The 26612-nt window shown below is 49.4% G+C and overlaps 2 protein-coding genes across 7 annotated transcripts in view; one reads left to right on the top strand and one right to left on the bottom strand.

Moving 5' to 3' along the window:
- Nucleotides 1-577, bottom strand: part of ADGRE3 (adhesion G protein-coupled receptor E3) — a 71660-nt gene extending 71083 nt beyond the window's left edge. The window contains exon 1 of one of the 2 annotated variants that reach the window (XM_054461774.2): nucleotides 435-577. The gene's annotated coding sequence lies outside the window, so the exon portion shown is untranslated. The remainder of the gene's footprint in view (nucleotides 1-434) is intronic. The other variant, XM_063658732.1, reaches the window with a different exon arrangement.
- The window catches only part of ZNF333 (zinc finger protein 333), a 32905-nt gene continuing 6678 nt past the window's right edge, over nucleotides 386-26612 (top strand). Inside the window, exons 1-9 of one of the 5 annotated variants that reach the window (XM_063658730.1) lie at nucleotides 386-446; nucleotides 3953-3996; nucleotides 5520-5643; nucleotides 6075-6170; nucleotides 9717-9799; nucleotides 15294-15410; nucleotides 16936-17023; nucleotides 25357-25445; nucleotides 26087-26213. In XM_063658730.1, the coding sequence (XP_063514800.1) occupies nucleotides 3994-3996; nucleotides 5520-5643; nucleotides 6075-6170; nucleotides 9717-9799; nucleotides 15294-15410; nucleotides 16936-17023; nucleotides 25357-25445; nucleotides 26087-26213 (727 nt within the window). In that variant the 5' untranslated portion in view covers nucleotides 386-446; nucleotides 3953-3993. Of the gene's footprint in view, nucleotides 447-564; nucleotides 667-3952; nucleotides 3997-5519; nucleotides 5644-6074; nucleotides 6171-9716; nucleotides 9800-12122; nucleotides 12422-15293; nucleotides 15411-16935; nucleotides 17024-25356; nucleotides 25446-26086; nucleotides 26214-26612 lie in introns of those variants that run through there. The other 4 variants (XM_054461770.2, XM_054461771.2, XM_063658731.1 and 1 more) reach the window with 4 other exon arrangements.

A 26612-nucleotide genomic window follows, 5' to 3' on the forward strand; every position in this document is an offset into this window, starting at 1 on the left:
AAAGGTGGAAGGGGTTGGGGAAAACGAAGGAGAAAAGGGTAAATATCGAGCATCCCTAAAGAGCCCCAGGGAGGGGTCGGGTGTCCCCTCTCAACCCTTGAAGCCCAGGTCCCGTCACCCCGCCTTCCGAGTGCAAGCTCAGCTCCCATTCCCACCCCAAGCACAAGCCCCGCCCCATTTTTGCCCCTTAGGCGCACGACCCGCCCCTACTACCACCCTCCAAACCAAGGCCCCGCCCACTCCTCCATTGGGGTGCAAGCCCCGCCCACCCGCCGTCGGAGGGAAAGCCATACTCCACCCCGCCCCCGCGCACAGTCCCCGCCCCACTCTTGCCACTGGGACCTAAGCCCCACCCCTATCCCCGTCCCTCGGACATAGGCTCCGCCCCCAGCACCACCCTCTATGCTCTGTTGGACCCCACTCCAGAGACTAACCTCATCTCCCGGGTAAGAATACTAGAATTTCTCCTTGGAGGCTAAAGAAGACGTTAGTTTTTCTGCCGCCGCCTAAGGCTACCCTGGCCACAACAGCCGGAGCCACAGCCACTTCCGTTCCCGGCGGCCCCGAGACCGGAAGCGGAAGTGCGCGCGGCGGCGGCCGACGGCGGCGGAGCTGTGCTGCGCGGCGCGGCACGGCACGGTGGGAGTGTCTCCGGCTGGTCTGCAGGTGTGGCCCGGCCCCTCGGGAGGGCGGGGAGGGCGGGGAGGGCTCGGCTGGCGCGGGGAGGAACTGGAGGGCCTAGAACAGCTCCGCCTGTGTGAGGGGTTCCTCCCTGCGATCATCCCGTGGCCGGCATGAGGCCCGCACAGTCAGGGCCTCGCATCTGGGCGCCCGCCGCCCGGTCTCTTACTGTCAGGTACCCCCTGTCCGGGCAGACAGGGCTGTCATCCTGTCAAAAGGGAAATCCCAAACAGTCCAGGTCCCACAGCTCAGGAATGTGGTGACACCGGTCCCAGCCCTCACCTGTCCGTCCCAATTTTTAGGGAAGTGCATAAAGACGGCCCTACCTTGCCTACAGTGTGCAAGATAACTGCGAATTAGTAATTCACGTTTTATTTGATATGATACTTAATATTATCTAGCTTTGCAACTGGAAAGTGAGGTCTGGGTCCACATGTGCAAACTGGTTTAATTGATTGGCCAAATTTACTTAAAAAATTGAATGCATCCTCCACTAAGGAATTAATTAGATGACGAGAGATTTCTTTTGGAGACTGACAATTTGAAGTCTTTTAGCTTAGTATCTGTTAGCTTGGCTTTGCATCTCTTCCTTTTCCATAACTTTTTCTTTCTTCTTTTCTTTCTCATAAGAAAGCTTTTGGCCAGGCTTGGTGGCTCACTCCTATAATCCCAGCACTTTGGGAGGCCGAGGCGGCTAGATCACCTGAGGTCAGGAGTTCGAGACCAGCCTGGCCAACATGGTGAAACCCTGTCTTTACTAAAAATACACAAATTAGCCGAGCGTAGTGGTGGGCACCTGTAATCCCAACTACTTGGGAGGCTGAGGCAGGAGAATCGCTTGAACCCCAGAGGCGGAGGTTGCAGTGAGCTGAGATTGTGCCACTGCACTCCAGCCTGGGTGACAGAGCAAGACTCCATCTCAAAAACAAAAACAACAACAAAAGGAGGAGTTCTTAATTTTTTTTGTTTTTGTTTTTTTCTTTATTTTCTATGTTTGAGACGACTTTTACTTCTGCTATGGGCATCAAGTTTCTCACTGTGAGGTGAGGGTATCTTAAGAAAAGCCGTTTCTCAGTTATTTCACAAATATTATTATCAAGCAAACGTAAGACTGTTATTCAGATCTTTTCAAGTTGGCTCCAGTCCTTCCCCCAAGCATGTGAATCACAGAGCTTCAAAACTAATGGGACTGCAGGGAAAAGACGATATAAACTTTGTTAGTACTGGAAATTCAAATTGAGTTGGCCATAAGTAGGATGTCTTTTTTAATATTGGGGTTAAAGCTCATGTCTACTGAGAAATGAGGAAAAAATTAACTGCAGAGGAAAATCACGCATCAGATTTCAGTTTTATGAGTGAGGTGTTTGTTTCCATAAAGAATATATGCGCTTGCCTTGCCTTTTTAAAAAGAATTAATATTGTTTCTTAAAGATACCTGAAACTTGTGTGATTATGTCTTACGAAAGACAGGCATTTTAAGTTATTCTTATATTTGATTTTTATGGTGTCATATTGTCTTTTTTTTTTTTTGAGGCAGAGTCTCACTTCATCACCCAGGCTGGAGTGCAGTGGCACAATCTCGGCTCACTGCAGCTTCCGCCTCCTGGGTTCAAGCAATTCTCGTGCCTCAGCATCCCAGGCAGCTGTGATTACAGGCGCCCGCCACCATGCCCGGCTAATTTTTGTATTTTTAGTAGAGACGGGGTTTCACCATGTTGGCCAGGCTGGTCTGGAACTCCTGACCTCAGGTGATCCAGCTGCCTCGGCCTCCCAAAGTGCTGGGATTATAGGCGTGAGTCACCACACCCGGCCTCATACTGTGTTTTGTGTGTGCGTGGGCATATTCCTTCTTAGGCTAGCTATATTGAGTCATTCTTGAGTAGTGTTATTTGGCGTATTTTCACTGGGGTGCCCTCAATGAATTGGACCCTGTACATGGGGAAACAGTGGGACTGAAATAGTTATAGTGCTTGCCCCTATGGAGGCTTTATTCTAGCTAATAATATTGGTAAATTAATAGTGCCAAAGTCAATATGAGAACGTGGAACAGGAGAACTTGGGGAGGGGGTCAGGAAACACATCCGAAAAGGAACAGATGTTTGAACTTTCAAGATGAGTTGTACGTAGCTAAACAAGAAGTCTAGCTGTGGAGTGGGTAGCGGAGGAAACTTGAGAGAACATTCCAGATGTACAGTCCTTCAGGCAGTACAAAGCCTGCTGTGTTCCAGGAGCTGAGAACAGGTAGAGAAAGCTAAAGTAGAGAAAGTACTGAGTGGATGAGCCAGGTGAGACAGGGAGGCAGGTCCCTGAAGATCATGGTGAGCATTGGATCTTCTTTGTATTTTTTTTCTTTCAGACAGAGTCTTGCTCTGTCACCGAGGCTGGAGTGCAGTGTGGGATCTGGGCTCATTGCAGTCTCCACCTCCCGGGTTCCAGCGATTTTCTTGTCTCAGCTTCCTGAGTAGCTGGGATTACGGGCGTGTGCCACCATGCCCAGCTAATTTTTGTATTTTTAGTAGAGATGTGGTTTCCCCATGTTGGCCAGGCTGGTCTTGAACTCCTGACCTCAAGTGATCCGCCTGCCTCCGCCTTCCAAAGTGCTGGGATTACAAGCATGAGCCACCGTGCTTGACCTGGACCTTATTCTTTTTTTTTTTTTTTTTTTTTGACATGGAGTCTTGGTCTGTTGCCCAGGCTGCAATGCAGTGGCGCGATCTCAGTTCACTGTAACCTCTGCCTCCTGGGTTCAAGCAATTCTCCTGCCTCAGCCTCCCGAGCAGCTGGGATTACAGGTGTGTGCCACCATGCCCAGCTAATTTTTGTGTTTTTAGTAGAGATGGAGTCTCACCATGTTGGCCAGGCTGGTTTCAAACTCCTGACCTCAAGTGATCCACCCACCTTGGCCCCCAGCCTGAGCAAGAGAATGAGACTCAAAAAAAAAAAGTTTACATCATAGTTGGAGAGAGCGAGGCAAAAATCATTTAAGAAATAAATATCAAATCACACCTTCATACAGGCAGTGGAGGAAAAGTAGATCTTAGATGTATTTTGAGGGAAGCTAGAAGTTAAAATGTTCCTTTGATGACATGGGAAGACTCAGTAGCAGTCACTAGAGGCTATTGTTTGAAAGGTACGTTGGGGACCAACATGTTGCTTATGGAGATAAATGTCCTGTAAGGATTTTGATTGTGGTCACTCTGCTGGAGACCCCCCAAAATGCTCTGCTTCTGTCCTCACCCCTTCTTTTACCTCAGTATCTCTTTTATTGCAGGGAGGACACCGACTGAGACCACAAACCCTGGCTCCAGTGTCATGGTGAGGAAGTTGGGGGCTCCTGTGGCTGAAGGGGTGCATATGTAGGATAACTATGTCCTCTGGGCCCTGTCTTCTCTCTCGCCACTTCCTTCCCCAACTGAGGAAGAAAAGGAAGGGTGAGTGAGGAGCATCCTCGTCCCTGCTCTAGGGGACATAGGGACGTCCTTCTGTGCCTGACCTCTAGAGGGAAACTGGCATGGAAGAAGAGTCCCATAGCAGACCCTGGGGCTCTGAGCGGAGCTCCTCCAGGGCCAGCCTTGTCATCCCTGGTGAGACCTATTGAAAACACATGTGGCCATAGAAATATAAATTCAGCTTAAATTAATTAAGATTCAATACATTTAGCCAGGCATGGTTGTGTGTGCCTGGACTCGCAGCTACTTGGGAGGCTGAGGTGGGAAGATAGCTTGAGCCCAGGAGATTGAGGCTGCTTTGAGCTAGGATTGTGACTCTGCGCTCCAGCCTAAGCTACAGAGTAAAACCCTGTCTCAAAAAAAAAAAAAAAAATTAAAAAGTTTCAGTGCTCAGTTTCTCAATTGCCCCTGTCACATTGCCCAAGTGCTCAACAGCCACATGTGCTGGTAGCCCCTTTCTGGAAAGTGCAGGCATGGAACATTCCCATCATCAGAGAGTGATGTCTGTTGGACAGCGCTGCTCTGAAGAATTCTGCAATTAAAAGGCCATAAAGATTCTCAGATGAGGCCGGGCATGGTGGCTTATGCCTGTAATCCCAGCACTTTGGGAGGCCGAGGCGGGCAGATCACTTGAGGCTGGGAGTTCAAGATCAGTCTGGCCAACATGGTGAAACTCTGTCTCTACTAAAAATACAAAAAATTAGCTGGGTGTGTGGCGCGCGCCTGTAATCCCAGCTACTTGGGAGGCTGAGGCAGGAGAATCGCTTGAACCCAGGAAGTGAAGGTTGCAGTGAGCCGAGATTATGCCACTGCACTCCAGCCTGGACGACAGAGCAAGACTCTGTCTCAAAAACAAACAAACAAACAAAAAAAAAACTCAGATGCAATGGAAGTCCTACTTTGACAAGTATAAAAGATTATTAAGGACATAAGTCTTGGGGGATCCCAGGGATTCACAGAAATTAAGTGGTCAATCCTAAATTTGTGATGCTGTGCCAGTTTGTGATAAGGAGTTTAGGAAAAACTCTCTAAGCCTGAAAGGACAGGCTCTGCCATCACAAGTCAGTGGAGTTACACAGAGAGCCAAAACTTACACTTTAGGATTTATCCAAATGTTAAAAGAAAGTAAACCTTTCAGTTTGGTGGCCCATGTGATCTCTGTCACAACTACTCAGTTCTGCCGTTGTGGCCTCAAAACAGCCACTGATGCATTGTAAAATAAATGCACGTGGCTGTGTGCCAAGAAAACATTATTTACAAAAATAGGCGTTAGGCTGGATTTTCCACGCCTGCTGTGTCTGAACATTTTCTCTTCTCCAGTGATAACCAGTCATTGTGCTCAGTGGTGGGGGTGGTCTTTGCCGAGCCAGAACGTGTGTGCTGTTTTAGGAATCAGTCACCTTTGAGGATGTGGCCGTGGAGTTCATCCAGGAGTGGGCATTGCTGGACAGTGCACGGAGGAGCCTGTGCAGATACAGGATGCTGGACCAGTGCAGGACCCTGGCCTCCAGGGGTAAGGCTGGCGTCACCTGGCTCCTTCCTGTACGCAGGCACTAAATGCTTCTTAAGCGCCTGCCATGTGAACAAGGCAGACGTGGCTTAGGCTTTGTGGCACTTATCGTCCACAGGATGACAAAGCTTCATCTGTTGCATTGACTTCTTTCCCTCTGTAGTAAGGCCCTTTTGGGTCTCCTTGAATTTGGCCCAAGGCTTCTGAGGTGAGAGAGCCTCAGCCCCTTGGGGCAGAGGGGAGGGTGTTTGTGGGTTGTGTCCTGAGTTCATTAGCTATTGGGCAAGATTCCTTTGCTACCCATCACACTTGCTCAGCCCAAAGAATCTGAAGCCCATGTTGAAGCTGAAGGAGAGTTTGAGTTGAGAAACAAGAGTTTGTTTTCCTCTGCAAGCCCTCTCTCTCTCAGCGCCTGTGTCTTTCTTCATGTGCAGGAACTCCACCATGCAAACCCAGTTGCGTCTCCCAGCTGGGGCCAAGAGCAGAGCCACGGGCAACAGAACAAGGGATTCTCCATGCCACAGGTGTAGGTGAGTACTAGGCAGGCTGTGGATTCCCCAACCCCCCTGGTTGGGTGGTGCACCCTGGGAAGTGTCAGGCTAAGAGCATTTTCAAAGGCCCTTTGTTCTGAGGGGACATCGAAGGCTATTTGGAGCGAGGTTTCTCAAGTTCCTTTAGCTTCTCTTCTATTTTCACTTTCTAGCCCTCCTCTCCTACTTTCCTTTGGTTTGAGAAAAAGATTTGTTCTAATTTCTCTTAAAAAATTAGAGGGCCAGGTGTGGTGGCTCATGCCTGTAATCCCAGCACTTTGGGAGGCCGAGGCTGGTGGATCACCTGAGGTCAGGAGTTCGAGACCAGCCTGGCCAACATGGCAAAACCCCGTCTCTACCAAAAATTAGCCAGATGTGATGGTGCGCACCTGTAATCCCAGCTACTTGGGAGGCTGAGGCATGAGAATTGCTTGAATCTGGGAGGTGGAAGTTGCAGTGAGCTAAAATTGCATCACTGCACTCCAGCCTGGGGGATAGAGCGAGACTCTGTCTCCAAAAAACAAAACAAAACAAAAATTAGAGCTATAAGTCACACACCATGAAATTCCCCCCTTTTAAAGTGTGCAGTTCAGTGGTTCACAACCTTGTGTAAACATCACCACTACCTAATTCCAGAACATTTTCATCACGCCAAGTAGAAACCCTGTCCCCATGGGCAGTTACTCCCCATTACCCCTCCCTCAGCCCCTGGCAGCCACTAATCTGCTTTCTGTATCTATGGATTGTCCTATGTAGACATTTGTATAATGGAAATCGTATCATAAGTAGCCTTTGGTATCTGGCTTAGTATAATAGTTTTGTGTTGCAAGTAAGTTATAGACTGGGTAGTTTATAAACAATAGAAGTTTATTTGACTCCTGGTTCTGGAGGCTGGGAAGTCTAAGGCTGAGGGGCTGCATCTGGTAAGGGCCTTCTTGCAGCATCATAACATGGTGGACGAGATCATGTTGCAAGAGAACAAGAGAGGCGCAGACTTGTTTTTATAAGGCCACTCTTGAGATAACTAACCCCCTTCTGAAGTAATCACAGGGCAGATTCCTCATGACCTAATCACCTTTTTTTTTTTTTTTTTTTTTTTTTTTTAAAGACAGAGTCTCGCCCTGTCACCCAGGCTGGAGTGCAGTGGTGTGATCTCGGCTCACTGCAACCTCTGCCTCCTGGGTTCAAGCGATTCTCCTGCCTGAGTCTCCTGAGTAGCTGGGACTACAGGTGCACACCACCACACCCGGCTAATTTTTGTATTTTTAGTAGAGATGGGGTTTCACTGTGTTGGTCAGGCTGGTCTCAAACTCCTGACCTCGTGATCCACCCACCTCAGCCTCACAAAGTGCTGGAATTACAGGCATGAGCCATTGTGCCCAGCCACCTAATCACCTTTTAAAGTTCCAGCTCTCAATACTGTTGTATGGGAATTGCTTCCAACCTATGAACTGTGGAGGACACACTTAAACTACAGCAGTATCTGTCTTCTTTCACTTAGCCTTATGTTTTCCATTTCCATCCATGTTGTAGCATGAATCAGAACTTAATTCCTTTTTAAGGCTGAATAATATATATTGTATGGATAAGCTACATTTTGATTATTCGTTCATCAGTTGATAGACAGTTGGATTGTTTCTACTTCTTAGCTATTGTGAATAATGTTGCTGTGAACGTTTGTGTACAATATTTCTTTTTTCTTTTCTTTTCTTTCTTTCTTTCTTTTTTTTTTTTTTGAGATAGGGTCTTGTTCTGTTGCCCAGGCTGGAGTGCAGTGGTGCAATCATAGGTCACTGCAGCCTCAGCCTTTTGGGCTCAAGTGATCCTCCCACCTCAGTCTCTTGAGTAGCTGGGACCACAGGTGTATGCCCTCATGCCTTGCTAATTTTTAATTTTTTTCTAGAGACCATTCTTCCTGTGTTGCCCAGGCTGGTCTTGAACTCCTGGGCTTGGGTGATCCTCCCACCTTGGCCTCCCAGAGTGGTGGGATTACAGGCGTGCGCCACCGTGCCTGGCCTCGTGTACAAGATTTATGTACACATGTATTTAATTCTCTTAGGTATATACTGAGGAGCAGAATTGCTGGCTCATATGGTAACGCTATGCTTAACTTCTTGAGCAACTGTCATACCACTTTCCAAAACAGGTGCACCATTTTACATTCCCACCAGCGATGATGAGAGTTTTGATTTATCCACATTCTCGCCCATACTTGTCGTCCACTTCCTCTTTAAATTTAACCTTTCTATGTATGTTCTTTGTCTAGTTCTTTCTTACTCTTTTTTCTAATAACATCTGCTTTCTGGAAATAGTCTCAATCCTCATAGAGTTCTTAGCTAGGAAATTGCCTCTCATTTCCCCCTTATTCCTATGACTGCCAGAGTCCACACATAGCCCTACATACAGATGCTGTCTTCCCTTTCAGGATCTTCCCAAGTCTAGGGTCAATATTAAAAGCTGGGCTGGGCATGGTGGCTCATGCCTGCAGTCCCGGCACTTTTGGTGGATCCCTTCAGGTTAGGAGTTCGAGACCAGCCTGGCCCAACATGGCGAAACCCTGTCTCTACTAAAAATACAAAAATTAGCCTGGCGTGGTGGTATGCGCCTGTAATCCCAGCTACTCAGGAGGTTGAGACACTGGAATCACTTGAACCTGGGAGGCGGAGGTTGCAGTGAGCCGAGATCACACCATTGTACTCCAGCCTGGGTGACAGAGTGAGACTCTGTCTCAAAAAAAAAAAAAAAAAAAAAAAAAAATTAGCTGGGCATGGTGGTGCATGCCTGTAATCCCAGCTACTTGGGAGGCTGAGGCACAAGAATTGCTTGAACCTGGGAGGTGGAGGTTGCAGTGAGCCAAGATCACACCACTGCACTCCAGCCTGGGCGACAGAGTGAGACCCTATCTCAATAATAAAATAAAATAAAAAGTAAAGACAACATGTGGCTCATGCCTGTAATCCCAGCACTTTGGGAGGCTGAGGCGGGTGGATCACAAGGTCAGGAGTTCAAGACCAGCCTGGCCAAGATGGTGAAATCCCGTTTCTACTAAAAATACAAAAAAAATTAGCCAGACGTGGTGGTGGGTGCCTGTAATCCCAACTACTTGGGAGGCTGAGGCAGAGAATTGCTTGAACTCAGGAGGCAGAGGTTGCAGTGAGCCAAGATTGTGCCACTGCACTCCAGCCTGGGCGAAAGAGCAAGACTCAAACAAACAAAAAAAAAAAACCAAAAAGCAAAAAACGTGTATGTGTGTACACACACAAATATAGATATATATAGATTTATATATACACATATATATTTTCAATTTTATGCCACTATTTCTTTTTGAAAGGAGTTCATTTTTTCCCAATTCATTTCAGACTGGAAATCTCAGCTTGAATATATGTATTTGGTATTAAAATTTGAATATTTATATTCAATATTAAAAGAAAAAGCCTGTGTGTGTATAGTGTGTATATATATTCACATATATATGTGAATATATATTTTCAATTTAATGTCACTATTTCTGAAAGGAGTTCATTTTTCCCCCATTCATTTCAGCCTGGGAATCTCAACTTAAACCCAAAGAGTTGCCTTCTATGCAGGATCTTTTGGAAGAAGCATCCTCCAGGGACATGCAAATGGTAAGATGCGCGGGGTTTTCCCCGGCTTCCAGCATGGGAGCAGTTGAGGAACACGTGAGGTGGAAATACAGGACCAGAGCCAGGGAGATGTTAGCAGCGTGGGTGTCTCTTGGAAGGGAAATGGTGTCTGAGGGGAGTGCCTGTGACTTCTGAATTTGGGCAAACCCTGACTGTTGCTCAAGATTTTTTTTTTTTTGAGACAGAGTCTTGCTCTGTCACCCAGGCTGGAGTGCAGTGGCATGATCTTGGCTCATTTCAGCCTCCACCTCCCGGGATCGAGTGATTCTCCTGCTTCAGCCTCCCGAGTAGTTGGGACTGCAGGCGTGCACCACCACGTCTGGCTAATTTTTGTATTTTTTGGTAGAGTCAGGGTTTCACTGTGTTGGCCAGGCTGGTCTCGAACTCCTGGCCTCAAGCGATCTGCCTGCCTCAAGATTCTTTTTTTCTAGAAGGTTTCCTGAAGGAAATGTTTTAATAAATGTGAGTCAGACATTGAGTGAGTGAAATATGACTTCCTCTTCAGCAACTGTCAGACAAACCCCTCCTGCTAGAGAAGCCCCATTGTGAATAAGAGAGAGCCCTGTGGTAGAGCTGGCAACACACTCAACTTGACGAACTCCAGCTGTCTAAACAAGGCATGGCTTGAAAATGCTGAGAATATGCTCCCGGTGGGGAGGACCCCGGGGCACTGGCGCAGATATTGGCGGGCTTTCCACCATCACTCACCTCTTTTTTTGTTTTTTAAAAGACAGGGTCTTGCTCTGCCACACAGGCTGGAATGCAGTGGCATGTTCATGCCTCACTGCAGCCTCAAACTCCTGGGCTCAAGCAATCCTTCTACCTCAGCCTCCCGAGTACCTGGGACCACAGGCCTGAGTCACCATGCCCAGCTAATTTTTTTCTTTTTCTTTCTTTTTTTTTTTTCTTAGAGATGGGGTCTTTCTATGTTGCCCAGGATGATCTCGAACTCCTGGCCTCATGTGATCCTCCCATCTCAGCCACCCAAGTAGCTGGGACTACAGGTGTGAGCCAGTGGGCCCAGCCATTACTCACCTCTTGTCAGGAGCAAGCTCCACCTGGAGAAAAGGCTCCTGATGAGTTGAAAGGAGGCAGGAAATGTTTCTGGAGGAGCTGTAACCTGGATGTGGGTGAGAGAACTGGCAAGACAGAGGCCACTTTGATTGGAAAGAATGTGGGAAAGTTATTGGGCATCCTTTTCTTCTTAGGAGACCAGTCTAGATCCCACACTGGAAGGAAGCCCTTTTCAGTGTGGAAAAAGCCTTCCATACGAGCTTGTACAATTAATAGTACAGGAGAAAATATACACTGAGTCCCCACTATCCCCCCTTTGGCCCTGAATTCCCTCTGCCTCAAACGAGAGGACCTTCCAAAGTTTGAGTTCCCATTCCTGAGTATTGGTGAAAGTTAGAGTTAGGGTTTGGTTAGAAGGAGGCACAGAGCTCAGCCTCACCCCCAAGTGGGGCGTATTAGTCCCAGGGTCAGTGAGAACGCTGGGATCCCTCAGTCAGTGCCCCTTCCCTTGTGTCATGGATGGGTGTCAGCATCAGAGCATCAGGGACGCCCCACCTAGTGGATGGGGTGCAGTAGCCTAGGTTTTAGAGACCCACACTCCACTTCTTTGCCAGAGAAGCTTCTGGAACACAGAGAAGCCTCAACCTTGTGCAGCCTGGTGTGGGCAGCAGATCAGCCAAAACTCACAACCTGCCTGGCTGCAACAGACCCCTGGGCAGCTGACAGCCCTCCTCACTCCACAGGCTCTCCTCATCCTTGGTTTACACTGTTGTTTTGGTGGAGAACACCCTCCAGTAGCTCCTTGGGAACAGGTGCTTGGGTTTTGAGACCTTGAGTTCTGAGAATGTCTTACCAGGGCTGCTGGATTGCAGGTTTGTTATCTGATGTGGTGGTTGCGGTAAGCCTCATTACAGAACATCCTTTTTTGTTTCTTTTCTTTTTAAATAGATATGGGGTCTTGTTCTGTCACTTAGGCAGGAGTGCACCAGCACGATCATAGCTCCCTGTAGCTTCGAACTTCTTAGCTCAAGTGCTCTTCTTGCCTCAGCCTCCTCCCGAGTAGCTGGGACTACAGGCACGCACCACCACACCTAGCTAATTTTAAAAAATTGTTTTGGAGACGAAGTCTCACTGTGTTGTGCAGGCTGCCATTGCAGGGCATTCCATGTGTCATGTAGCCCTCAATGCTTGTTGAATGAAGGAATGAATGGATAAGGTGTTGCAGAAGGCATCTCCAGGCCCCATCCTCCACCTCTATGTCTCTCTTGATCAGCAGGTGGACCCCATGTGAAGAAAGGAAAGAGGGAGGGAGAATGAGCCACAAGGGCCCGGTGCCCTCTTCGTTTCTGTGGGCTCTCTCCTTTCAGTACAGGGCTCCAGCGCCCTCCACAGAACTCCACACCCAGCCCGGCAAGCCCCTTCATAATGGGTGCTGACAGTGGCAGGCATGGGGCTCTTGTTATATCAGAGCCCCAGGAAACAGGCGGTCACAGACTATTCTGAGTGGGCAGAGGAGGTCCACCTATGGACACATATTTAGAGAAGCTGAGGAGTTCATCCCTGAAGACATCCAGCCCGTGAGTAGTGGAGGTGGGTTTGGAGCTAGGAGTTGAATCCAGACCTAACCCCAGAGACCACAGTATCAGCTGTCAGGTTCTACTGCCTGACGATCATACAATCATGCTGCTGGGTTGATGGTGCTGACCCTTTAGGTAGCCCTTCCAGGCCATGCCAGGCGTCATTGCACCTTGTCACAATCATTGAGACCCTGTACGGTGGCTCCTAGACCTCCCTGTCACATGGGAAAAAGTGCTGATGGCCAGGGACAGATTGAGTCCCCATGGCCTCCCTCTCTTTGGTCGGCTGGTCCAGCGGAGGGACCAGTGAAGAGGAGGGTGGGAAACTGCTCTTAGAAGAGCCCCAAGGAAGCCAGGCACAGGGGCTCACCCCAGAATCCCAGCAACTCAGGAGGCCGAGGTGGGAGGACCACTAGAGCCCAGGAGTTTGAAACCAGCCTGGGCAACATAGCAAGAACCCGTCTCTGCAAAACATACAAAAATTAGTCATAGCCAGGTGTGGTGGTGTGCACCTGTAGTTCAGCTACTTGGGAGGCTGAGGTGAGAAAATTGCTTGAGCCCAGGAATTCAAGGCTGCAGTGAGCCGTGTGTTTGCACCACTGCTCTCCAGCCTGGGTGACGGAGCAGTATTCTGTCTCAAAAAAAGAAAAATAAAACGCCCCAAGGGAGGCTGAGGAACAGGCCTCTCCAGGCTCAGCCCTTCTTCTGTCCCAGGGCCACCCCACAGCTGCCTCTTCTGCAGACACCCAGCTCTTTGAGGCTACAGTGTTGCTGCTCTCATCCTCTGCTGCATCCCCAGGGCCTGCACTAGCAGTGCCCGTGTCTTAGTCTGTTCTCACCCTGCTGATAAAGACATACCCGAGTTGGGTCCTCTATAAAGGATGGAGGTTTAATTGACTCACAGTTCAGCATGGTTGGGGAGGCCTCAGGAAACTTACAACATGGTGGCAGGGGATGCAAACACATGTTTCACATGGTGGGCAGCAAGGAGAAGTATAAACAAAGAGGGAAAAACCCATTATAAAACCATCAGATCTCTTGAGAACTCATTTCACTATTTTGAGAACAGCACCGTCATGGTAACCGCTCCCATGATTCAGTTACCTCCCACCGGGTCCCTCCCATGACATATGGGGATTATGGGAACTACAATTCAAGATGAGATTTGAGTGGGGACACAGCCAAACCATATCAGCCCAGTACATATTTGTTCAACAAATAGGCAGAACGCCTAAAAACAGTTTCTTTAAGTAGAGTGACCTGTGTCAAAATGATTCTGATGCAAACATTTGTCTCAAAATGTACCCATGGGATTTTGATTTATGACACAGAGAGGCCAATGTCATTGGAAAATTTTGATTACTTGTATTTTCTGGGAGGACAGGGCACACCATGCCACACAGGTCCACACAGGGAAGCACCAAGGTCAGCCTGGAGGCAGAAAGGAGTGAGGGGATAGCCCAGGCCAGAGCCTTTCTTGGGGTTTCCACAGGAAAGGTGAGGCTGGGTAGGGTAAACTGCCCAGGATTGGTCAGTTTGAATAATTTTAGTGGACCTTGGGGGATAGGTGCTGTCCCTGGTTGATTTAGGGCAGGGGAAATATTGGCTGGGTGAGAGTGAGATAAGGAGCTGGTATGGTGTGTGGGCTCTGGGTCACAGGGGATTTGGAGACGAAGTTGGCAGGCAATTTTCCCCTGTGAATGATGGATGCCCTGTGGACAAGGACAGCATTCCTGTTCAGAACCAACATCTCCTGACCTTGCTTTCTTTTTTGGTTTTTGGGTGACTTAAACAGCAGAAATTTATTTTCTCACCCTTCTGGAGGCTGGAAGCCCAAGATCAAGGTGGTGGCAGGGCTGGGTTCTCCTGAGGCCTCTCTCCTTGGCTTGCAGGTGGCCACCCTCCTGCTGCCTCTTCACACGGCCACCCCTCTGTGCCACACCTTAATGTTCTATAGTGAAACGTCTCATAGCCTCTCCAGGGGCTCTGTCCTAACCTCAGGTCTGTCTCTGTACCTGCAGTGTGTTCAAGCCTTGAGACCCTCGGTGGTGGCTGGTGCCTGCTGTAGGTTGGGAGTAGTTACTAGGTCTGAGGCTACCAGATGTCAGACCCGTGTACCTTGACTATTTTTTTAAGACACAATCTCGCTCTGTCATCCAGGCTGGAGTGCAGTGTTGTGATCTCAGCTCACTGCAACGTCTGCCTCCCAGGTTCAAGTGATTCTTGTGCTTCAGCCTCCTGAGCAGCTGGGACCTTAGATGTACACTACCACACTTGGCTAATTTTTGTATTTTTAGTAGAGATGGGTGTATTAGGCTGTGTTCACACTGCTGATAAAGACATACCCAAGACTGGGCAATTTATAAAAGAGAGAGGTTTAATTGGACTTACAGTTCCACGTGGCCAGGGAAGCCTCACAATCATGGCAGAAGGCAAGGAGGAGCAAGTCACGTCTTACATGGATGGCAGCAAGTAAAGAGACCTTGTGCAGGAAAACTCCCCTTGTAATAACCATCAGATCTCATGAGACTTACTCATTATCACAAGAACAAACATGGGAAAGACCTGTCCGCATGAATCAGTTACCTCCCACTGGGTCCCTCACACAACACGTGGGAATCCAAGATGAGATTTTGATGGGGACAGAGCCAAACCATATCAATGGGGCTTCGCCATGTTGGCCAGGCTGGTCTTGAACTCCTGGCCTCAAGCAATTCTTCCACCTCAGCCTCCCAAAGTGCTGGGATTACGGGCATGAGCCACTGCACCCAGCCCCATTTGCCTTGACTTCTGGCAGCCCTAAGCCTCGAACCAAAGGTCTCTCGGGCTGAGAACAGCTGTGGTGCTGCCTCTGTCCTGCTCAGCACCCTCCTGTCTTTTGCCAGGGGCCGGGGCTGTTCCTGAGGATGCAGCTGGTGCCCTCCATAGAAGAGAGGGAGACACCATTGACTCGAGAGGACTGGCCAGCTCTCCAGGAGCCACCTTGGTCTCCAGGATGCATGGTAAGCCTGGGAGAGGTTCACTGTGATGGCACCAGGCGCAGTCAGGAAGGCCTGGGGTGCAGGGTGTCTGTAAATGGGGGAGGGGAGGGAAAGGAGGGTGTTTGGGGCCTGTAGGAGGCCCAGGCTGTGGGCTTGGGGTGGTGGAGTCTGTTTCTGTGTTGAATATACTTGTCCCCAGGGTGATGGTGGGCTCCAGGGCGGGTCCTGGGGGAGGGTCTGGTTGTTGGACCGTGGGCCCTGCCTTTCCTGGTCCAGCCTTTTTTCTTCCTGTCCTTCCACCCCAGCCCCACCGCTTCCACAACCTTGAAACTGACAGGAACTGGCAGGTCCTATGACCTAAGCGCTGGGCAAGGGAGCGTCCAGGCTCAGGGAAGTGAGGACCTCTTGGCTCAGGGCCCTGCATGTCCTTACCAAGGCAGAGAGAGAATGGGAGAGAGATGCCGTAAGGCAAGGGTCCCTAACCCCCAGGCCGTGGACCAATACTAGCCCCTAGCTTGTTAGGAACCAGGCTGCAAAGCAGGAGGTGAGCGGCGGGCGAGCATCCATGCCTGAGCTCCGCCTCCTGTCGGATCAGCAGCAGCAGCTGATCCTACTGTGAACTGCACATGCGAAGGATCTAGGCTGCAGGCTCCTTATGAGAATCTAACTAATGCCTGATAATTGAGGTGGAACAGTTTCATGCCAAAACCATACCCCCACCCTGGTTTGTGGAAAAATTGTCTTCCATGAAACTGGTCCCTGGTGCCAAAAAGGTTGGTGACTGCTGCTGTAAGGCACGTCCTGAGCCCTGCATGAGGAGAAAAGGCCTCCTCCCACTTGTCCCTGCCCTGTTCCCTCTCCTGACGGACCTGCTGCATGTACCCCCCAACCTCCCATCCACCCCCAAGTCCTGCTAGCGTTATCTCCAAAATGCAACCCACCTCCAGCTGCCCCTCCTGTCCCTGCTGCTGCCACCCTGCCCAGAGCCACCGTTAGTTCTCCTGGACTCCAGTTCTGCTCCTGACAGGCACCTGGGCTCCACCCTGGACACGGAGGCCAGAGGGATCCCTTAGAAGTGTGAGTCAGGTCAGACATGTTTCCTGAGCGAGCAGCTGCCAGCAGAGAAGAGATCACATCCTACTCCAAGGAGAGGTCTTCCTCTCAGAAAAACTCACTGACTGCCTGCTCCTCATTCACGCGGCTCCACCTCCAAACACCATCTTCCCTCTATCCGTCAACCTCCTGGCCATCCACTCCCCACTTTTTTCCCAGCTTTTCCCTGACTTCTGGAGCCTCCTTGGAGGGTGCCACCTTCCCCAGCCCCTGCCTGGGCGCCCTCTCTCCAGGCCATTTTGGATCACAGTGATTATTAGCTTTGTATTTAAGGATTGGGTAAATCCTGACAAGGTAAATGGGTCTATCTCTTCTTTTATTAATATGTTCCCCAAAGCAGGATTAAACATGCACATTCATTTGGGGTGAGCAGGTGTGAGTGGACCCCCTCAGCTTCTTGACTCTAATCTGTGACCCCTGTCACTCTGTCCAGGGACTGAAGGCTGCTGTGCAGATTCAGAGGGTGGTCATACCAGTGCCTACACTGAGCCACTGCAACCCATGGGTGGCCAGGGATTCTGGTGAGTGAGTGCTGCATGGAACACGTGGGCAGAGGACCCTGCTGTCCTTGTGTTCTGTCCAGGAACTTGTATCCTATCCTGCCTGCATTTCCTCTGACTGCAAGCAGTGCTGTGACACCATAAAGAGGATACAGAAGGCCTCTCTCATTATTTGTGTGTTTAAGGGGGAGGACACTTCCAGTGACAGATCTTTAAGAAAGAGAGGGCTCACTCAACCACAGCAAAGGCCAGACCTCTCTTTGGGCAACATGAAATTCTTGACTACACGATAATGTCGATTTTGAAAATTATGATTGAATTTACTAGAAATGGCCTGTGTTTTAACTGTGTTTTTATAAATGAGGTTCAGGCCGGTTGCAGTGGCTCATGCCTTTAATCCCAGTGCTTTGCAAGGCCTAGGCAGGAGGATTGCTTGAGGCCAGGAGTTCGAGACCAGCTTGGGTAACATCAGGTGAGACCCTTATTTCTAAAAAAAAAAAAAAAAAAAAAAATTAGCCGTGGGTGGTGCCTCTCAGGTCCCAGCTAGTTGAGAGGCTGAGGCAGGAGGATCACTTGAGCCCAGGAGGTCAGGGCTGATGTGAACTACAGTTGCTTTATTGCACTTTGCAGCCTGGATGACAGAATGAGTCCCTGTCTCTAAAAAAAGAGGTTCAAAGCCACTTCTCCTGAGAAGTAGGGAAGAAATTAATTCTAGAAGACAAATGACATTTTAGCTTTAACAGTAAGGTGTTTGTTTTCTTCCAGTTGGCCTTCTAGTAAGAATAATAAACCTTGTTTCTTAAAAGTGCCATCCACTCTTGTGTCTGGAATCTCTGTTTTCTTCTTGACAGGGAACAATTCTTAGATCTAGGTCGTGTGTTGCTCTTCAGTATATTTTTGGTAAGCCTTCTGGGCCAGGCTCTATTTTGTTACTTCTTTTTTTTTTTTTTTTTTTTTTTTAAATTGAGACAGCATCTCGCTCTGTCACCCGGGCTGGAGTGCAGTAGCATGATCTTGGCTCACGGCAACCTCCGCCTCCCGGGTTCAAGCAATTTTCATGCCTCAGCCTCTCGAGTAGCTGGGATCACAGGGGTGCGCTACCATGCCCGGCTAATTTTTGTATTTTTAGTAAAGCCAGGGTTTCACCATGTTGGCCAGGCTGGTCTCGAACTCTTGACTTCAGGTGATCCGCCCACCTTGGCCTCCCAAAGTGCTGGGACCACAGGTGTGAGCCACCGTGCCTCACCTATTTTGTTACTTCTTGAAGAGGGTAACACCACCATTGTCATCCGGTGCTGAGATGGGGACCAGGAAACAGTCACAAAGAAAACACTGACCCCTGCTTCGTGGAGCTCACAGTCAGCTGGGTGGTCAGAGTTTGAAATGAATAACAGAGTCCAGTGGAAGCGTGTTATACAAGGACTTCATCTCAGGGGACAGGGAGAGTTCTGGGAAAGGATGGATATTTAAGCTTAGGCCAGGGTTTCTCAACTGCAGCACTGCTGATAATGGGGCCTGTTCACTCTCAGCTGTGGGCTGTCCTGTGCATTGTAGGATGTTGAGCAGCATCCCTGCCTCAACTCACTAGATGCTACGAGCACTTTTCCTCTATGAGTTTACCAGGGCTGCCGTATCAAAGTTCCACCAGCTGAGTGGATTAAACAGCAAAAATATATTGTCTCACCGTTCTGGAGGCCAGAAGCTTGAGATCAAGGTGTTGGCAGGTTGGTTCCTTTTGAAGCCTCTCCTTGGTGTGTAGCTGGCTATCTTCTCTCTGTATCTTCACATCATCTTCCCTCTGTACATGCCTGTGTCCAAATGTCATCTTCTTGTGATAGGGTTTGGATTTCTGTCCCTGCCTAAATCTCATGTCAAATTGTAATCTCCAGTGTTGGAGGAAGGGCTTGGTGGGAGGTGACTGGATCATGGGGGTGGACTTCCCCCTTGCTGTTCTCTTGATAGTGAGTGAGTTCTCACGAGATCTGGTTGTTTAAAAGTGTGTAGCACCTCCCCGTTCACTCTCTTCCTCCTGCTCCAGCCACGTAGCACGTGCCTGCTTTCCCTTTGCCTTCCGCCATGATTGTAAGTTTCCTGAGTCCTCCGCAGCCATGCGTCCTGTACAACCTGTGGAACTAGGAGCCAATTAAACCTCTTTTCTTTATAAATTCCCCAGTCTCAGGTAGTTCTTTATAGCAGTGCAAAGCAGACTAATATATCTTGTAAGTACACCAGTCATATTGGGCTAGGGCCCGCCCTACTGACATCATTTTAATTTAATTACCTCTAAAGACTCTATGTTCAAATATAGTTACCAGGGGTGAGATAAGATACCAGGGGTTAAGACTTCAGGATATAAATTTTTGGGGTAATACAATTCAGCTCATAACAGCCACATACCCCCTAGTCATGAAAAGCTAAAATGTCTCTAGATGCTACAGACTGAATTGTGCTCCCCTTCTCCAAGTTCATGTTGAAGCCCTAATGTCTCCCCCAAAGGTGCCTTTGGAGATGGGACCTCTAAGGAGGTGATAAAGGTTAAATAAGGTCATAAGGGTGAAGTGCTGAACCAACAGAACTCATGCCCTTACAAGAAGAGGAAGAGACACCAGAGTGCTCTCTCGCCCATGTGAGGACACAGCCAGAAGGCAGCCATCTGCAAGCCAGGAAGGGAGCCCTCACCAGGAACCAACCATGCTGGCATACTGATCTCAAACTTCCAGCATCCAGAACTGTTAGCAGCAAATTTCTGTTAAGTCACCTAGTGCATGGTATTTTGGAATGACAGCTCGACAGCTCAACACCAGACGTTGCCAAATGTCCCCTGGGGGTCAAACCCTGACCTAGACCATGATAAATACTATAACATTTAGCTTGGTCAGCTGTTGGGCTGTTAGGAGGTTCGGAGAGAGGGTACAGGCTTAGGAACAACATTGATGAAATTCCCCATGGAGCAGAGAACCGGTTGCATCCAGGGCCCATGGAAGATGGTGTGAAGGGAGCAGGGAGAAGTGGAGAGAGAGTGGTGTGAGCTGACTGAAGAAGAAGCAGGTTCCAGATTGTTCAGGGCTTGGAAGTGCAGGAAAAGAACCTTGGCCCATGTTCTAAGCCCACTGGGAGCCAGTGACGTGTTTAGGTGAGTGGTGCAATGCACCTGTGGTTTTAACAGAACCCCATCTCCCAGCACCTGTGAGGAGTGTGGGCTCAGGGAGGAAAGCAGTGGTAGGTGGAGGCCATTAGGAATAGAATGGTGCTGGTCTAGACTTGGGGTTGAGTGTGGAGGAGGTGTGCTGGGTTCCCCCAAGACCACCCCAGGCTTGATGATCCATTAGGAGGACTCACAGGAGATGTCATACTCATGGCTGTGATTTATTACCACAAGTAGATATGAAGCAGAATCAGCAAAGGGGGTGCCAGGTGTGGTGGCTTATGCCTGTAATCCCAGCACTTTGGGAGGCCAAGGTGGGTAGATCACTTGAGGCCAGGAGTTCGAGACTAGCCTGGCCAACATGGCGAAACCCTGTCTGTACTAAAAATGTAAAAATTAGCGGAGCATGGTGGTGCATGTCTGTAATCCCAGCTACTTGGGAGGTTGAGGCAGGAGAATTGCTTGAACCCAGGAGGTGGAGGTTGCAGTGAGCCAAGATCACGCCACTGCACTCCAGCCTGGGTGACAGAGTGAGATTTCCTTCTTAAAAAATAACAAAAGAAATAAAAGTAAATAAAAGAAGTGTATCTGACTCATGGTTCTGTGGGCTGTACAAGAAGCACGGCACCAACATCTGCTCCTGGCGAGGGCCTCAGGCTGCTTCCACTTATGTCAGAAGGGGAAGGGAAGCCAGTGTGCGGAGATCACATGGTGAGGGAGGAAGCAGGAGCCGGGGCGGTGGGGGAGGGAAGGGAAGGGAAGGGGGAAAGGTGGCAGGCTCTTTTTAACAACCAGCTTCCTTGGAAAGTAATAGAAGAGTACTCATTCTCTTTGAGGGAGAGCATTAATCAATTCTTGAGGGATCTGCCCCCAAGTCCCACCTCTGACACTGGGGATTTTCATTTCGGTGTGAGTTTTGGAGGAAACAAACAGTCCCTAAATTCCAGACTTTCAGAAGGAAAGCAGGTGTTCAACATAAACCGCATTGTTTGTACAAGCAGTTTAAGTGGAGCGAGTTTCTCTTTTCAGTTAGGGGCTCGGAAACCTTCCTGAAATCCAAGTTCTCAGACTCCACCCAAGGGCCAGCCTTGCAAACACATCTCACTAAGGAGCCCATCCAGGCCTGCTGGGTTAACTCCTTTCTGCACAGTAGGGAAGTGAGGAATGATTTAAAACACATAGAGGCCGGGTGCGGTGGCCCATGCCTGTAATCCCAGCACTTTGGGAGGCTGAGGTGGGAGGACTTCTTGAGGCCAGGAGTTGGAGACTAGCCTGGGCAACATAGTGAGACCCCATCACTACAAAATAAGAAAATTAGCCAGGCATGGTTGTGTGCACCTGTGGTCTCACTACTCAGGAGGCTGAGGAGGGAGAATCACTTGAGCCCAGGAATTCAAGGCTGCAGTGAGCTAGCCCACTCTGGGTGAGAGAGCGAGACCCTGTCTCAAAAAATTATAGTAATAATGCATATAAAACCTTTATATTGAGGAGGTTGAGTTAATTTGGTGGTTCATGTATTCATTTACCAATGACATGGAGCATTTTTGTGCCAAGTAAGGTATCGGGGACAAGGTGGTAAAAGGCACCCAGGCTTATTCTTACAAAGCTTCCAATCCAGTGAGGATGACAGAAAAGAAACATTCGTGGCAGCAATACATAGCTGGTTACAGATGGGTAAGGGCTGCGAAGAAAGGGAAAGGGTCCTATCAGAGAAAAGGAGAGAAGGGGCTCTTTCTACAGGGGAGGAGACCTCAGGATGCGGACTCTGAGGGCGACATTTCAGTGGATCCAAAAAGAAAAGGCTCGATGTAGGTGTTGGCTGTAGCGGGGATGGGTGGGAGAGGGGCTTGAGGGTGAGTACTGCCATGTAGAGACGTCATCACTATTTATTCTGATTAGTTGCTGGGATCTGTAGAGTGTCAGAGAGGGGTGAGATTTCTGATCAAAGACAGAGACGGCACTTCCTGAGATCGAGAACATGGTTAGGGAGAGCAGGCTTTGGGAGGACGGTGATGAGTGTTTTTTTTTTTTTTTTTAAGACATAGTCTTGCTCCGTTGGAGCTGGAGTCCAGCTGGAGTCCAGCTCTAGGCTGGAGTGCAGTGGTGCAATCTCGGTTCACTGCAAACTCTGCCTCCTGGGTTCAAGTGATTCTTGTGCCTCAGCCTCCCGAGTGGCTGGGACTACAGATGTGTGCCACCACGCCCAGCTAATTTTTGTATTTTTAGTAGAGACGGGGTTTCGCCATGTTGGCCAGGCTGGTCTCAAACTCCTGACCTCAAGTGATAACGCTGGCCTCTGCCTCCCAAAGTGCTGGGGTTACAGGTGTGAGCCACTGTGCCTGGCCTAGTTTTTTTTACAACAGAGATTTCTCTTTCACAATTTAGGATACCAAAAGTCCGAAATTAAGGTGTCGACAGGGCCGTGCTCCCTCTGATGGCTTGAGGGGAGGATCCTGCCACCTGCCTTCTAACAGTGGCCTGCAGCCCTTGGTACTCTTTGGCTTGTGGATGCAGCCCTCCCGTCACTGCCTGTGTTGCCTCATGTCTGTCTCCCTTCTGTGTATCTGTCTCTGTCTCTTCTGTTAGGAGAACCATCGTATTGGATTAAGGGCCTACCCTATTCTCGTGTCGTCTAAACTCATTACATCTGCAACAATCCTATTTCCAAATAAGGTCACATTCTGAAGTACTGGGGGTTAAGACTTCTCTTTTTTGGGGGGTTCACAGTTCAAACCATAGCAGTCTGTTCTCTAGTTCCCCCAAATTCATGTCCTTCCCACATGCAGAATACACTCACGTGATCCTGACATCCTCAAAGTTTTAATCCATTCCAGCGTCAACTCTTAAGTGCAAAATCTCATCTAAGCACCATCAACTCAAAGCCTCATCTCATCTGATGAGAATCCCACAACTCATCATGTCAGTCATCTACAGCAGGTATGAGAGAGACTCAGAGTGTGGTCCATTGTGGGGCAAAATTCCTCTTCATCTGCGAACCTGTGAGAAATCAGAAAGCAAGTGATCTGCTTCCAAAATACAGTGATGGGGCAAGCAAAGGATAGACATTCCCATTTCAAAAGGAGAAAAAGGGGTCATGGGTCCTGAGCAAGTTTAAAACCCATCAGGGCAAATGCTATGCGGTTTCCAGGCCTGGAACAAATTCTCCATGGTTGGAAGCTCTGACCTCTGGACCTCATTTTGGGTACCTTCTATTCCTGTTCCCTTAGATGGGCAGAAAGATTTGAGCCAATGGTTGGGTACATGGTCTGGTGTTCAGATGTGAGAGTCAACCTGGAGATTTGGGCTTCATCATGAAGATTGGGGAATTGACACCCAGAGAATGGGTGAGGTTGCACACCAAGGCAGAGAGAATTGAGGGAGACATGAAGAGGAGGGCCTGCAACCTGTGGACGCCAGCAACATATTGGAGAAGAAGCTCTTATAGGAAAAAGAGGAGGCTGGGGTTGTGATCACCGATCACAGGCTGGGTGGGCTACAAGAAGGAGGGATTGGCTAGGTACAGTGGCTTACAGCTGTAATCCTGGCTACTCAGGGGGCTGAGGTGGGAGGATCGCTTGAGGCTAGGAATTCAAGGCTAGCCTGGGCAGCATAGTGAGACCCCCATCTCTAAAAAAATAAAAAAAAATTAACTGGGTGTGGTGGTGCACACATGTAGTCTCAGCTACTTGGGAGGCTGAAGTGGGAGGATCACTTGGGCCCAGGAGTTTGAGGCTGCAGTGAGCTGTGATTGTGCCACTGCACTCCAGCCTGGGTGACAGAACAAGACTCTGGCTCAAAACAACAACAACAAACCCAGGAGAGATTGGATGATGAGCACACATCAGTGGGATTTCCCAGCATGGATGGAGGTCACTGGTGATTCCAGGGTGGTGCCAGCCCTTGGAACAGTGGAGATGGGAAGCAAGAGGGAGGGGAGGAAGTGGGCACAGAGGGTGGATAGCCCACGATAGGGAATGAAGAGATAGAGGTAGCCCAAGGGAAAAGTGGGGTGTTATGGCTTGAATTGTGCCCCTCCAGAAAGACTTGCTGAAGTCCTAACCCTGTAAATGTGGCCTTATTGGAAATAGGGTCTTTGCAGCTGTAACCAAGTTAGGAGGTCACAAGGGTGGGCCCCAATCCAACAGGACTGTCCTTATGAGACGAGGAAGATGCCACGTGAAGACAGACACACAGGGAGGGGACCGTGCAACGGGGGAGGCAGACATTGGAGTGATGCATCCACAAGCCAAGGAGCCTCAAGCGTCGATGGCCGCCACCAGAAGCCAGGGAGGGGCAAGGAAGGACTCTTCTCAGAGCGTCAGAGGAGGCCTGGCCCTGCTGAGCTTAATTTTGGACTCCTGGTCTCTAAAACTGCGAGAGGATACATTTCTGTGGTTTTAAGCCACTCAGTCTGTGATACTTTGTTATGGCAGCTGCAGAAAACACATGTGGGGTCAGGGATTGGGTGTGGGTCAGGTTTAAAAAGTGAGGGGAAAGGTCCCATTGGGAGGGAGAGGTGAGGATGCAGGGGATGAGGGATGATCTGGGAGTTGCTTGCTTGTCTGTCATAGGCCAGAAGGAGGATGCCTGGTGCAGAGCGAGGAGTGGTGTTGATTTGAAAGCAGGTGGGAAGGGAGTTTCCTTTTAAGGCAGACTTGCAGGTTGGTTGTGGTTTATCTGCCTTGGAAAACTTGTGGTAAGTCCTGGAGCACCACTAGCCCTGCAGTGTAGCGGGGCAGAGGAAGGGGCCAGGCAGCCGGGGAGGAAGAGCTGTCCCAAAGCTGTCAGGGGACAGTGGTGGGGGCTGCAGGAGCTTTGGAGTCTCCTGGTGAATTATGGAGTCTATGGCTCTTGGGATATGGAATGAAGGCGTGTGTGTGTGTGTGTGTGTGTGTGTGTGTGTCTGTGTGTGTGTGTGCATGTCTATATGTCTCTTTGTGTGCTGGTCTGTGTGTATATGTTATATATATGAACAGGTGCATGTGTTTGTGTGTATATGTGTGCATGTCTGTGTGTACGTGTGTGAATGTGATTGCATGCATGCATGTGCAAGAACTTGCAGATATGTGTCTGCATGTGTGTCCCTGTGAGTGTGTGCATGTGTGTGTGTACACGTGATCACTCACAGCCAGGGTGAGCAGCCTTGGGGCCTGTGAGTGTGCCCAGTAGGCCAGGCACCAACCCTCATGCCTCTTCCCTTCTCCCCTAGCTGTGCCTGCACGAGACCCTGCCTGGCTTCAGGAGGACAAAGTGGAGGAAGAAGCTATGGCTCCTGGGCTGCCAACCGCCTGTTCACAGGTAGGTAAGAACTTCTTGTTCTAAAAGAACACTGCTGTGCCCAAAGGCTGGACTTGCCCTCTTCCTGTGACCTGTCTGGGTCATCTCATGGGGTTGGTCTTCATGCTTTCAGGTACTGGGCCTCTTGCAGTGGGTGTCAGCAAGGGAGCGTGGGCCATGATCCCACCACCTCATTCAGACCCTCCCCAGGCTGCTGAGCACCAAGAGGGAAAACAAAGCAAGGATGTCAGCCGTCCTCATTTTGTGGTCTTCATGGTCTCACTGAACAAAGAGTTGAGTCATTTTCCAGATAGTTCCCTCTTGCCTGTACCATGCTCAGGTCTGCTGGACCCTGGAGCTAGAAGGGGGACAAATCTGCAAGAGCTTCCTGGCTCCTTGTCAATAGATAAGTCCTGTCCTGAGGTCGAGGACTTGCAACATTAGTTATCGCCTCTTGCTGTTCTTACTTAAGGAGTGGAGAGTAGAGAGAGGAGTTCTAGTTCAGAGTCCTGAGCTAAGGGCCAGATTCTGGGGGATCTCAGAACCCTGTCTGAAAGTCCTCTGCCTGGGGTTTCCCTTCCCCAGGCCTGCCATCCTCCAGCATCCTCTGGCGTACTGGTGAGGGTGGTCCCTGGCTGAGCCGGGATGGATGTGTGTTTTAGGAACCAGTCACCTTTGCAGATGTGGCTGTGGTGTTCACCCCAGAAGAATGGGTGTTTCTGGACTCTACTCAGAGGAGCCTGTATAGAGATGTGATGCTGGAGAACTACAGGAACCTGGCCTCTGTGGGTAAGGCGGCTTCGTCTTTTCTTTCCTTTTTTTTTTTTTTTGAGACAGAGTCTTGCTCTGTTGCCTAGGCTGGAGTGTGATGGCGTGACCTTGGCTCACTGCAACCTTTGGCTCACTGCAACCTCCGCTTCCTGGGCTCAGGTGATCCTCCCACCCCAGCCTCCCAAGTAGCTGGGACCACAGGGTGCGTCATCACACCTGGCTAATTTTTGTATTTTTTTGTAGAGATGGAGTTTTGCCATGTTTCCCAGACTGGTCTTGAACTTCTGGGCTCAAGTGATCCACCTGCCTCAGCCTCACAACGTGCTGGGATTGCAGACATGAGCCACTGCGCCCGGCCAAGGCTTTGTCTTTTCATCACATTTATGTAGCAACCATAAGCTCCAGAAATTGTGCAAG

The sequence above is a fragment of the Pongo pygmaeus genome, chromosome 20 (genome assembly GCF_028885625.2).
Source record: "Pongo pygmaeus isolate AG05252 chromosome 20, NHGRI_mPonPyg2-v2.0_pri, whole genome shotgun sequence".
NCBI lineage: Eukaryota > Metazoa > Chordata > Mammalia > Primates > Hominidae > Pongo > Pongo pygmaeus.